Source organism: Manacus vitellinus, unplaced genomic scaffold (genome assembly GCF_001715985.3).
Source record: "Manacus vitellinus isolate BGI_N305 unplaced genomic scaffold, ASM171598v3 scaffold_1_pilon, whole genome shotgun sequence".
NCBI classification, from domain to species: domain Eukaryota; kingdom Metazoa; phylum Chordata; class Aves; order Passeriformes; family Pipridae; genus Manacus; species Manacus vitellinus.
This window is the reverse complement of record NW_021939396.1, coordinates 2,964,234-2,977,501: the sequence shown is the minus strand read 5'-3', so window position 1 is coordinate 2,977,501 and position 13,268 is coordinate 2,964,234. Positions and strand designations below refer to the sequence as shown.

General features: G+C 42.6%; 1 protein-coding gene across 4 annotated transcripts in view; it reads right to left on the bottom strand.

Moving 5' to 3' along the window:
- SLC45A4 (solute carrier family 45 member 4) overlaps window positions 1–13,268 on the bottom strand; it is an 88,675-nt gene that overhangs the window by 6,395 nt on the left and 69,012 nt on the right. For all 4 annotated transcript variants that reach the window (XM_018075495.2, XM_018075503.2, XM_008933292.3 and 1 more), the window contains exons 3-7: window positions 5,689–5,877; window positions 3,155–3,334; window positions 1,972–3,047; window positions 1,771–1,870; window positions 555–766 (exon numbers count right to left, since the gene is read on the bottom strand). In XM_018075495.2, the coding sequence (XP_017930984.1) occupies window positions 555–766; window positions 1,771–1,870; window positions 1,972–3,047; window positions 3,155–3,334; window positions 5,689–5,877 (1,757 nt within the window). The remainder of the gene's footprint in view (window positions 1–554; window positions 767–1,770; window positions 1,871–1,971; window positions 3,048–3,154; window positions 3,335–5,688; window positions 5,878–13,268) is intronic.

Sequence of the window (13,268 nt, the reverse complement as noted above, 5' to 3'; positions counted from 1 at the left end):
TTTTTTAAAATAGATTTACATGAAACATTTGGTGGGAATTATTTTTATGATTATAAAAAGGAATCTCCCTCCCGATCCCAAAGCAGAGACATGTTGTAATAAATGATCTTCCTGTAATTTGCAATCCAAACAGAATAGTGGTGAAAAAGAAGTAAAACTGTCCTTGTTTCCAGCAGAATCAGTTTGCCTTTTGTCTCCCCAAAATTACAGCTGCATTTCCACACTCACCTCAATGTCCAAGACTGAGTAACACTAAAGCACCACATCCAAGACAGCAGTAACAACTATGTACATAGTAAATACTCCAATAATAATTTAATCTCTCTTTGTCTACCATATGCACAGGGTATGTGCAGTCATGACTCCCTGAGCCAACTCGATGCCAAGACCATCTGATTTCAGTACCATCTCCTGCTATTAACTATCCATTAGAGCTTTGGCACACATCCCAGCAAAGCAGGTATCTCCAACAATGGGATTTAGTAAATCCATTTTGCCACTGTGTTCTTCAGGGAAACAAGAATGCTCTGCCTTGATTCAAATATTCCACATACCTGTTTAATCTCATGGTATTGTCCCAGAAGCGCATAGGGGCAGTAGGAGATGCTCATGGACACTATTCCCATCGTGCTGATCATTATCATGGTGACGTAGACGTTGGGGAACATGGCCATCACTGCAGTGCCAAGGGAAAAACCCAGCGTGCCCAGGATGTAGATCACTTTTATGCTCAGGTCATAGTTATCCAAATATTTCTGCAACAAGGCTGCAGAGATAAAGAATGAAACAGAAATCATAGAATCATAAAATAGGTTGGGTTGAAAGGCACCTTAAAGATCATCTAGTTCCAACCTCTCTGCCATGGGCAGGGACACCTTCCTCTAGAGCTCAGAGGCCATCCAACCTGTCCTTGAACACTTCCACGGATAGGGCATCCACAGCTTCTCTGGGCAACCTGTTCCAGTGCCTCACTACCCTCACAGAAAAGATTTTTTCCTAATACCTAATCTAAATCTAGCCTCTTTCAGTTTGAAACCATTTCCCCTTAAATCCCAGTTCAGTCACTGAAGTTTTAGGGTATTGATGTGGCCATGGCAGCTTGAAGTGCTGTTTAGGACGTGGATGCTCAGTGCCTACTTGGGTTCTCTGAGCAGCACAGCCCAGTCCTCACTGGGAAAAGGATGAATTCCTGCTTCAGGAAGAGCCCGCCCCCACTGAGCTGTGCAGACGTGCGTGCACATGTGCTGCAAAAGGCAGAATTTAAGTTTGGCAAAAACTCTCAATTTTAGAGTCTAGTCCAAGTCCAAATTATCTGCAGAATGACTTTCAGAAATACATATTTATAATTTTGATTTAAAAACAATCTTTGCAAAAACCCTCTTAACATATGCTTGAATCTTCTACCAAGCATGATTTCAGTTTCCTGATGACTCGCTAAATGCCACTCAAGATCCTTTGATTTCATTTTGTACTTTATGCCACTTCACCATCTGCTCATTTTTCCACCTCTACATTTGGAGGAACTTTTTCACATTGATTTTTAAAGAAGCCCTTCCCCTTATGACCATGTGAAATGCTTTTCCATGATATCCTTCACTCCAAACAAGGAGGTGGATGCAAACTGAAGCAAAAACTATTTCAGGGACAAGAGTTGGACTCGATGATCCTCGGTCCCTTCCAGGTAAGGATATTCTATGATGTTAAAATTCACATATTCTAATAAATACATGTTTGAGGTGCATTCCACTGTGAGATTGTGCAGTCTCCTACCCGAACAAACAGCAGCAGTAGCGGCATAAATCACCAGCCCCCAGCAGCCCATCTGAACCCCAGCGTTGTAGGCGTGCAGCTCAGTCGAGTTGGAAGGGGCCTGTAACAGACACAAACACAAATGTTGCTTTCTTGTACCCAGCACATCTCAGAAACGAGGAACCCCAAAAGCAGGTCTGCCCATGGGAACCGTCCCCTTACCTTCGGATCGCCCTGGAAGATGACCTGTCCCATGAAATCTGTGTAGAACACGGCCTCGGCGATGATGGAAAACCAAGTCAAGAGGTGACAGACGCAGAGCCTCAGCAGCTCCTTCGGCATCTTGAGCATGGACAGCCACAGGAGCCTGACGGTGGTCTCGGTCTCGCCCTCCTCGCTCTCGGTGTCCCCGCTGGAGTTGGTGGTGCCGCTCTGGTTGCGGTGGCGGCACCGCTGGCGCTGCCGTTTCTGCATGTCGTAGATGTCATTCATGCTGCGCGACGACTTGATCAGCACGATGGCGTTGGCGCGGCGGAACCGGTACCGGTGGGAGCCGATCTTGCCGTAGTAGGAGAAGGTGTAGGACGGCTGCCGGTAGAACATGTGCCGCCGCCTCCGCATGGAGTTGGAAGTGCTGGATTGCTTCATGCCTATCCTGGCGTGCCCGTTGAGGAACTCTTTTGGTAGGGAGCCGTTGATGTTTGGGACTTTATCTTCGTTTAAGCGATTATCGAGCAACATCTCCTCCTCCTTCTCACTGTCCCTGAGGAAAGCAGAGAGGTGGTTGAGTTTGGACTTCATGATCTCCTGGCTTGTGTTGTGGGGAGTGTTTGGATATGAAGCATCCTGAAAAATGGAGGGTTCGATGTCGTGCAGGAAAAGCAGCTCTGATTCGATCTCCAGTGTGGCATCAGGCATGTGCAGAACCGAGTCACTCTTGCTTCTCACAATGTTCACCTCCAGGAACTCCATATTGAGATCATGCTCTGACTGAACCTCATCATGGAACATGGAAGTTCCATATGGTTCTTCCTCACTGATTACATTCAGTCGATTCAGAGGGGGGAGACTGCCACTGAATTTGACACTGGACAGCGTGTCTCCTTCCTCATCGATCCTGTCCTGCTGAGGGTTATATTGCTCCTCCTCAATGCTGAAAAGGTGGAGAGCAACGGAGACAGAGAAAATAATAGCTGCGAAGAAGAAAAGGACTTGCTGTTGAGATTTAAAAATACCACCCAAGAAGGTCTGTGTCCAGTCCAGCCCTCCTAACATATAACCAATTGCTCCTCCAAGGCCTGTGGAAGAAAAAAAAAGAAGTCAGTTCAGGAAAAATCAATTCAGTCACAATTTGGTCATCAGGAAGACTGATCTGCTGCCAAAAACATCTCAGCTAAGTCCATACCAGCTGAAAAGGCATGGATGTTAAGGGCCATGTCTTGCTCTTCACTGTCCACCACATCCAACAGGTAGGCCCGAATTGGCCCTTCGGTGGCATCAGCGCAGAAATCCAACACCACCACACCGAGCACCGTGAGGACGATTCCGATGGGCTGCTTGTCCGGGACGTCACCAATAGCCAGACCTGAGGGAAAATGGAAGAGGAATCTGGGCATGTCATTCAAAAAGGGAAAACTCCTAAGAGCAAGCTTAACTCCTTAGGAGAGAGGTGGCCAACAGGTTTGCTGCAAACATTCCTTTACAAAGGAGCAAAATGGCAATTTCAGCTCTTTGGCATCATGGAAGGTCGGGGACAAAGAGTATGTTCTTATGTTCCTAAGACTGATATTTATTTTTCAGAATGTTATTTCTGCAGTATCTCTTAAATTATTTCATATTCCTCCCATGTATTTCCCTTCAGCTGCTGAAGGTTGTTTTTATAAAAGACATGGTGGGAGAGGGGAACACCAAAAATTAGATATATCACCTGTTAGTTACAACCACAGGTAATTGCACTTCTGACAGCATTCCTGACATGGTGCTTTACATGCAAGGGTCACAGTACCCCAGGATAAACTGAAATTTAACCCCTTCGCCTCTCTCTTTGCTTTTCTTAAACATTCCCACTTTTTAGATCCCTTTTTGTAAGCAAAACTTTTAAGGATGAAGCAACATGAAGGTATTTTGCATTGCAAAAGCCATCAGTCAGCTTCTGTTGACAGCACGGGATGAAATGCTTTTTGTCTGCAAAGTAGAAAGGCAGCATTAGTGTAGAGCTGGATAATTTGTCATGAGATGAACCAGTGACAAAAGCATGAAATTACTTGAATCAGAGAGATTTAGAAGTTACGCGTGCGAGGCTCTGATAAAACCATTAATGTAACTGATGAAAATAACTGTGGAAGGAGATGAACTGGCTAAGCCACCAAGAATCATTTAAATCTCAAGTGCTGATTCCTGCATATTCAATCCTCATTTATACCAAGTGCTTTGAAGGCTGAAGAAGGTTATAAGTGTTCCAGGCTCAGCTGAGCCCTACAGCAGAAAACAACCAATGGTGTCAGTGCTTTAGATCTGCTGGAAATCTGAACAGTGCAGGAGAGAGCAAGGGTTCAGTTGTCCCCTGGGACATGGTTGTATCATTACTGGGATTAGCAAACCTCTGTGCTCCTTGTTCCCCTCCCTATGACTCCTACTGCCAAAAGCCACACTAAGGAAGAGGGTCCAATACAGTGACCCCCGCGGTTTTGAAGCATCTCCTGTTTCCCCAAATTGCAATTAGGATTGTAAGTAACTGCAGACTAAGGGTAGGAAAGTGAACAAGAAAAATAAAAGATCAGCACAATATTTTTTGCTAATTTATTAAAAGTCTTGAAAACAAGACTATAAACTGAGTATGAGGTTTGCTTGCAGGTATTGATGGCACCTAAACCCAAAACTCCTGTATGGAACTGGGAGCTTCTTATCACTTAAAATCTTGTAAGAGGGCTACATCTAACACCCTGCAAACATCTGGAGGGAGAGGAATAAGCCTTTGAGACACCACAACAAAGTACAATTGATGCCATATGATAGCAATTCAAATAAATAATATTTATTGCTTGGGTAAATTAAAAAAGCATAAGCTAAATGTCATTTATCTGAATAGTTTGTTCACTGCACTTTGCAGAAAATTGAAACCCATCATATGGCATCCCAGTCTGGCTTTAACAAGCTGAGCCAAGATAATGTTCCACTCATTTCCCTCAATTACTTTAACTTTTTCACAATAGAGCTGCACCTAACCCAAAAAAAGAGAGCCAAGAGGATGTTGTTAGGTGCTAAGTTCCTTTCGTTTGCATCAGTCCAACCGTGATGTAAACAATTCCCCAAAGGTACTTGCTGTCACCTCTCCTGCACTAAATTTACAAAGAGATTGTAGATTAAATTCCGTAGTAAACTACGTTCAAGGGAAACTATTTTTACCAGCTTTGATGGGGGTTCAGGAAAAATTATTTTCCCACATGGTTTTTGATAAACAAATATTAACTGTGTTCTGGACTATTTCAATACTGAGTCTAAGAAAAGCACAAGAAAAAGTGAAAAGATAATTTTTGAAATAATGCTGGAAACAGGATGTGTTGCCAGATATGCATTAAAGGGAAAATGGATCACAACAGGAAACATTTCCCTGTGAACAGGTTGCTACAATTTTCCCATGTCAAGGATTGACCAAATTCGTCTCAGAGACTGCAAACATTATTCTGGCAATCGTTGTATTAATAACACTGTGCTACCAGTAACAGCCATGACTGCACAACACCCAGCACAGCAACCTGTGAGCAAGAATAAAACCACACAAGGTGGACAAAGCTCAAGTGCAGGGTTGTGGAGATCTCTCGTGATTTTAACATTAAATATGACTTACGCCAACTGCAGAGCACTATCTTTACTTCCTACACTAAAACCTTAAAGCAGGTGTCTTAGGAGATACAGGCAAGGGGGTTCCTTGTTATTTACCTATAACAGAACCATTAAGGAAAAGTGCAACTCCAAAGAGGACACCAATGCAGAGGGCGAGGATGAAAGGCCGCCGGCGGCCCCAGCTCAGGGTGCAGCGGTCACTGGCCGAACCGATGAGCGGAGTGAAGATCAAGCCCAGGATGGGGCTGAGGAACCAAGTGAGGCTGTAGTATTGTTCAGGAAGACCTAAAACAAAGACAAAAACGACTGAAGGGTTATGTGGTGCACACCAAAGGTTTCACTTTAAAAAGGAAATTCAGTCATACCTTTGAAAACTGTAAATTGAGTAGTAATTTAACTACAGTGACTTCTCTCCCAAATTAAAAACTCAGCTGCGATTTCTTAGCAATGGTTAATAAAACAGCTAAGGAAAGCACAGATCATTTATCCTTCAAATACCTGGGCAATAAGAAGGTAACAATCAGAATATTTAAATTAATGTATCCACTAACCATTTGTGGAGTATAAAAACAAAGATTCTGGGGTGCTTGGAAGCTACCTGTTTGTCATATACACATATCCCCTTCTCAACAAAACTTTTAAGATTCGACAGTTGAACATTATAGTGGTGCTGTTCATCTAAGGCCATCCCCATAAAGAGTCATTAAACATTTAATGGACTGAGAACGATGGCGAGAATTTGACTGTCATATGAAATGTCCAATTTCTAAGCACAAAATTTTTTTTTATAAAAGTGAACAACAGACAATAAAAAAACCAATTAGCAATTACTCATCAACTTCTAGAGAAGGTTTGTTTATCTCTACTATCCTTGGTTGTGTTTTTTTAAGAACAGAGGTGACTATTCATAGGATTGGATGGGAAAAACTTGGATTTATTACATAGCATTTATTAGGAAAAAACAACTTGTTACACATAATTTCTGGAGACTAAAGAGCCCCCAGAGCCCTGCTGTCCACGTCCCCAGCATGGCAGCAGTGGCCTGCAGATGGCAGGCTGGCCCACAGCACCAGCCAGCTCCTTTGGGCTCTGCCTCCCTCCCGTTTATCAGCACAGGGCAGGTAACCACTCTGACGTGTTTCTTAGCAAAGCATTAAAAACAAAACAATCCATTTCTTGCAGTTCAGCTGATGCCAAGATAGAAAAAGTCAGTGTCTTTATCCCAGGAAGGAAAACCATTTATTATTCAAACCCATATATGGTGAGAGTGAGCAGCATTTGACCTTTGCTGGAGAGATCAACCTGTACCTTGTGCTCCCTGTTCAGCACACTGAGGCATCCATTACCACGCAGGATTATACCAATCCCTGCCCAGAATAGCCTCTGCTGCAAATTTGGAAGTCTAATCTCCTGCTGTTTAAAGGACCACCAAATCTTGACTAGCAATGCTGACTTCTTCCACGAGATAAATCAGATTTTCCCAAGAGTGCTGCATGCTGTGTGTGATACACAGATTAAATGATAGGAAAATAAGCTAGTTTTTGGCACAAATAACCAATTTCACCATCAGAATTTGAAATCCAGGTCTGAGGCTAAGGTCTGTGTGATTTGGACTCAACTTTGGCTAATGGCCACAGCTGCCCTGATGAGTACAGAGTTTTTGGAAGAGACTTGCCACTTCTGAAACTGCCCCACCTGTGTTTTCGGACCAAACATGCCACGTTTGGTCCAAACATTCCCCCCTGGCACAGGGGATGGTACCATGATTCAGCCACCTTTCCTTGTTCCAGACCTGTACTGGTCAGCAATTACCATTTAAGTACTGACTCCTTTTGCACAGGTTGGGTTTGTACATGTGGCACCATGGTCACATCATGGTTCAAACCACTCCTGCTCAGCTTTTCCTACTGTTTGGTGATGTCTTGGCTGACACAGAAGTTTCAGCTGAGACACAGGCTCTGTCTGTGTGTCCGTATTAGGTTTAAAGCTTTTGTTCAAGAAGACACAAGTGTTGGCACTGTCCCTCCAGACCCCAATATTTGTTGGCACCACCCAGCTTCTCTTCATGAGCACTATCCTCATCAAAGGTGCAAGTCAGGAAGCCAGTAGTTCCAGTAAAAGTGCAAGGAAAACTTCCATGTCCCCATGTTTTTAAAATTCCCTTTAAATTTCACCAAGTTTAACAGTGTCCTAAGCCCAAAAGCAGGTTCAGGCACTGTGTGTTGAAATGGCCCCCTCACCTGCTCCAGGATGAGGATGATGATGCTCATCAATGCCTGAGCTGGCACAATTCACAGGGATATTTAAATAATAAATATTTAAATAATAAATATTTAAAAAAATATTTATAATGATGGGGAAGAGGAAACATTTGGTTCAAGGAAAGTAAAACTAAATGGTGGGCTGGGTGTGATTCATTTAGGGTGAGTTATTTCCTGCAGGACACAAAAAAAAAAAGAAATGTGTAGATATTCATCCCACTTTGCCTCCACAAAGCCATCCTGGGAGCAGTGGTTAAGCACCAGAGGCTGCTACTGTGTGAGGCCAAAGTCACTGCAGAGTCTGTTTTAAACAAAGTGAGGAGCTGCAGCTGAACCAACACCAGGGATCTTTATTGTATGGATCACCAACATCTGGAATAACTCGATGTTGTATCACTGCACAAGTGCTGTGTGCTGAAAGCAGACATTTCTTTGCTGAATTATGTTGTGACTTGTGAATTATGAGCTGGGCCGTCTCAATCGAGCTCATCCATCAGTAAACACTTGGGAGACGTTGGGAAGGTTTTGCAGTAAATCACACAGTGGCTTTAAATAAACACAGGGGTGAGGGCTGGCAAGAGCTCTGTCACCCACATTACAAGTCTCATCCTATCTTACATGAATAAACAACCTTAAATAGACAGATTTAAGAAAAATGAACATAATTATGAGATTCTCTTTTAACATTCCAACATCCATTGAGACAACCAACTCATTTTAATGGAGACTCTGAGCAGAAACAACAAGGAAACTCTGGTATATGAGGAAGAAGCAATAGGAGAGGGCATATCCAGGGACACCAGGGGCTGGCACAGCTCCCTGTCCCTCTGTCCTTGAGGACTTTGTCTCCAGTCTGCAATGACACTTCCTTGTGGTGTATAGAAATTTTAGAAAAAAAAAGATCTGGAAACACATAATCCATTTGAAATGACGATTCAAAATGACATGTGCAGAGAATTAAAAACTGTTTACAAATATTTGTCCTTCAACTGTAAAACCTGCACATTTCTAAACTAGACAGATAGGTATTTTTTTATGCTTTACAGCCACAGTTAACTGTCATAAAAATGTCCTAAAATTATTTAAAAACACTCCGTACTTGACTTCAAGTACTTACTAAAAATGTTATAACTCAAAATCAGATTAAGGTATGCATTCTGCTTTGACTTTACAGGCCAGTAAAAGAAAGGAAAGAAGGGTTTTTACCCAACCTCTGTTACATGCCTAAAATCAAGGATTTTTACCTTTCCATGTATGAGTCAGAGAAGAGGGAATGAAATGCTTTCTTGGGAAGGCTTTATTTTCACTGACTGAAAGGGGTGATCTTCCTAACATCTAAGTATTATAAATAAAAGCCTAAATCTAAATATTTACAGTGAAAATGGCTTACTTTGCAAGAGGTGTGAATCTCAGTGATCTCAGAATGGAACTATGGATGTAGCTTTCATGGAAGGGTAAAAAGGACACTTAAAACCCCACAAACATTATGTTTGGAGTCCCTTCTTTAGACAAACCACTTTGATATTTTTTTACTGAACTACTCGTTAGCAGCAGTTTCTATATCTAGAAAAAAGAGGCCACAATAAAAATCTATACGGGAATTAATAGCTCCATGCCAAGAAAAATGGAAGAATTTCTAAAAAGTTTTTGAGTGCTCCCCCAAGTAAACAGGAAAGGGATAACTTTCAAGTGAAACACGAGCCATTCCCACAGATTGTGTAATGGGAATCGTCAATATGAGCACAACCTGCTTTCTCTCCTGCTGGAGAAGCCATGCCATGGGACTGCTTCCACAGCCTAAGTGGTAGGGCTCTGACAAACTGCATTCCAAGTGTAAGCCAGCAGTTCATAAAATCATCACGTGTGTTTTACATACAGTGGTGCAGAATTCAAAACAGTTATAATTTATTAAGTGTACGGTTTTACTGTAAGTATGTAAACTGTGAGGTCCTCACATCAGAATTTAGTTGGTTACTTGAGTGGAAAACTACAGAGTGGGGTTAGAGAAGATTGCTGATGGGAAGGGGTGCTCATGAAAGCTAAACTACAGCAGTATAAGAAAAATGAATTTGCTGGCAGAAGAATTCCCTCCTGAACCTGTCTGAGACTCCTCACCTGAGCAATGTACAGGCAGAGCAATCATTTTAGCACTTGGCAGGGAAGTGAATTATCCAGGGTTTCCTTTAATGTTTGCTTCCTATATCTAGAAGTTGAGATGTGTTATTGATATGCTCAGTCTGCCCAGTCCACCAAAACTCTGAGAGTTCTGGTGCCCAGGAGAACCTTTTCTCTCTGCACAGATTTAGTTGTCACCTGATGTCTGTGCACTGTTGCTGTGGGAAGTCAGATTTTTTTAAAGCTCACAGCCCTGTTCTACCATGAGATTTCCAGGAAAGAGCATTCCAAGGCACTGAGTGTGACCCCCACTGCCCCACAAAGTGAGACTTCAAAACGTACCCCGCAGATGTTCTTCCTAAAATTCACACTTCGTGCTGGCAGAGCCTCCAGGACCTTAATCCTTTCAACAGCAGCTTTAGTGCTAGACATTCTCATATAAATGAGAAAGTTCCAGACAGACAAGGAGAACTCCAACCCCAAAATACTTTTTTTCCCTTAAAAGAGGCTGTTCTGGTTTTAGTACCTCGAATGTCTGCGTACATGATATGCATATTTAGGTTGGCATGCGTGGTTTGGCAGGAGAAGCAAAAGAAATAAGACTGAAAATTGAAATACTTAAAGAGATTGTGTGTGTGTACATATGTATGTGTGTGTATGTGTGTGTGTGTGTGTGTGTGTGTGTATAAATAACAGAAAAAACCCCAAGTCTTCCAGAGGTTTTCTGCCTCACAAGAATGAGTTCCAATAATGAAACTTGATAGAAATTCTGTCTGCAAGGGCGTTAGAAAGTTGTGGAAGGTAATTACATGTCCTTTCTCTGTATATATATGCTGCTACACCTACAGAAATTCATAATTTTATGCAATATTTTAAAATAGGAAGACAGTTCAGAAGGCAGCCAAGCCAGTACAAGACAACAATAAACAGAAATGTGGGGATAGAGGGAATGTTTTGACACCAAGAAGTTCCTTCTGACACCCCCATCCAGTGGCAAGGACTCGGATGGAGTGTGTATTTTAAATAACTTGGCTACAGGGATGTGCTGGGCCGGCAGCCCTTCAGCATCCAGGCTCTGACGTGCACAACAGATGCAGGGATGCTGCTTTTGACTGGATTTCAGGGCAGCACTGCCCAGCCAAGAGCTTGTCATCCATGTGACAGCCTTGCCACAGCCTCCTGCAGCCAAATGTGAAACGTCCCAACTGCTGAGAGCTGCTGCATCCACCTGGAACAGGCTGCAGCTCGGCTGGGACTGATTTTGTGTGGCCAAGAGCGGCTCCACGCAGCATGTGCCTTCACCAAAGGCTGCTGAGACTCACGTACAGACTGGAAGGCCAAAGCAGCTGCATCCCATTACCAGTTTGATGCTGTTCCTTTATTTTGTCTGTAATTTTCCACCACCACACTTGCCTTGCCAGGTAGCAGCTCTTACAGCAAAACCACTATAGGCCAGTTTGGAAAAGCATCCATCCCAGTGGCCTCTCGGGGGAGGAATTAAAAAAAACCTTGAGGATTATTATTTAGCCTTTTACTGACAGCTAATCTGAGGAAACACCGAGGAGGAAAAAAACATATTGGATAAACAAGGTTAGTATTTGTGAACTGAATGTGGAGCAGGTCACAAGGCAGACTCTAAAGTCTCATACAAATCAGTGAGAAAAAGAGCAAAACACAACAACAGCTTCTGTGAGCAGCGACGACTGCCACTGAGACCCTTGTAATATGGCATTTCCCAGCCAGCTACAAACAAACAGGACACTGGCTTCTAGTAAATAAGGGTTTGTTTTTTCCCAGACAAAAAAAGTGCCCAACAATAGTGGGACCAGCACTGCTCACGGTTCACAGGAAATGCTCACTGTGTCACCATCAGTCTAAGGGCTGCGTGAGGTCACGAGTTACATGGAAGAAAGATTAAGTCACATGCAGCAGTTTCTATTCAAAACCTCTTTTTGATAAGTTCTATTGGGGGAAAAATAGTTCTTTATAAGCTTAACAATAAGATCTGATATGGGAATAGGATGCTAAGGTCCTATTTTCATTTGTCAGAAATCATCACCTAGAGACTTTGTTTATACACTTTAAGTAAACACCATACAAATTTCTGAACGAACACAAGAAGTTGTTCATGCCCTGCAAATACTTTCTATTCCACAATTTCATTCCTGTATAAAATACTGTGTGCTACTAAAAATGTTTCACATTGATCTGCTTAAAAATGCATTGCTTATACAAGCTGCTTTGGTTAAGGCTGGGTTTTTTAGGAGTGTAGCAACCAGAACCAATGCTTGTCAAAGAGCTGTGGAAAAGTTTGAATCCTGGTATCTGCTTTTCATCTTATACAACAAAATTGTAGAAACCACTGCAAACTCGAGCAGTTTAGTCTATATGAGGCATGGGGGCTTCATCATTACATAAAGGCACCCAAATATGCACTGTCATATTTAAAATAAAAATGCAGAGTTGCCACACATTTGGGTCATAGAATAAAAGTCATACAATGCTTTGGCTTGGAAGGGACCTTCAAGACCAGGTCATTTCAACTCCCCAGCCACGGGCAGGGACACTTTCCACTAGAACAGGTTACTCAGAGCCCCAGGGCCTTGAACACTTCCAGGGATGGGGCATCCAAAACTTCTCTGGGCAACCTCCCTCTGGGTCCCCCAGAGAAACTGCAAACAAGTTGCAATGCCTATTTTGACAACTTCATCACCATGAAAATTTGACCACAAATCCTTTGGTTCTTGCTATCTCCCCTCAGATTTTAGGACTTCTAATGGCTTAGAGCTTGTGTGGGACTTGGAACTGCCAAAAAAACCCCATTCCTGAGCCAATATATGTTGAATCAATGCACTGGGAATAGGCTTGACTGGTGGTCTGAGCACTGCTGGTGTACAGTCAGCAATTGTACATAGAGTTTGTTGCACCCATGAGAAACCACCTTTTAACTTCTGCATTGAAATAGGAATTCTGACCAACAGGGAAGGGATATGAAAAAGCACAGTAATTTCTCCTGGTGTCCATTATCATGATTTGAGTAGTGACAATACAAGCTTTTAGGAAGGAAATAATTTGAAAGTGCTACTTGAAATCAGAGTCTGGTAGCACAGGAGACAAGGCAGACTCTAATTTGCACCCAAATGTTACAGTATCTTGCAGAAGAAATGAAGCCTTATACTGGACTTGATTTTTATGTGGAAAGTTTTGCTTTTCATTCAGTGACTCCTGCTCAGCCTGTGTAAGACACTTCCTCAAGCCAAGCATTTGCTCAGAAGCCACTCGGAACAAGCAGCAAACAGC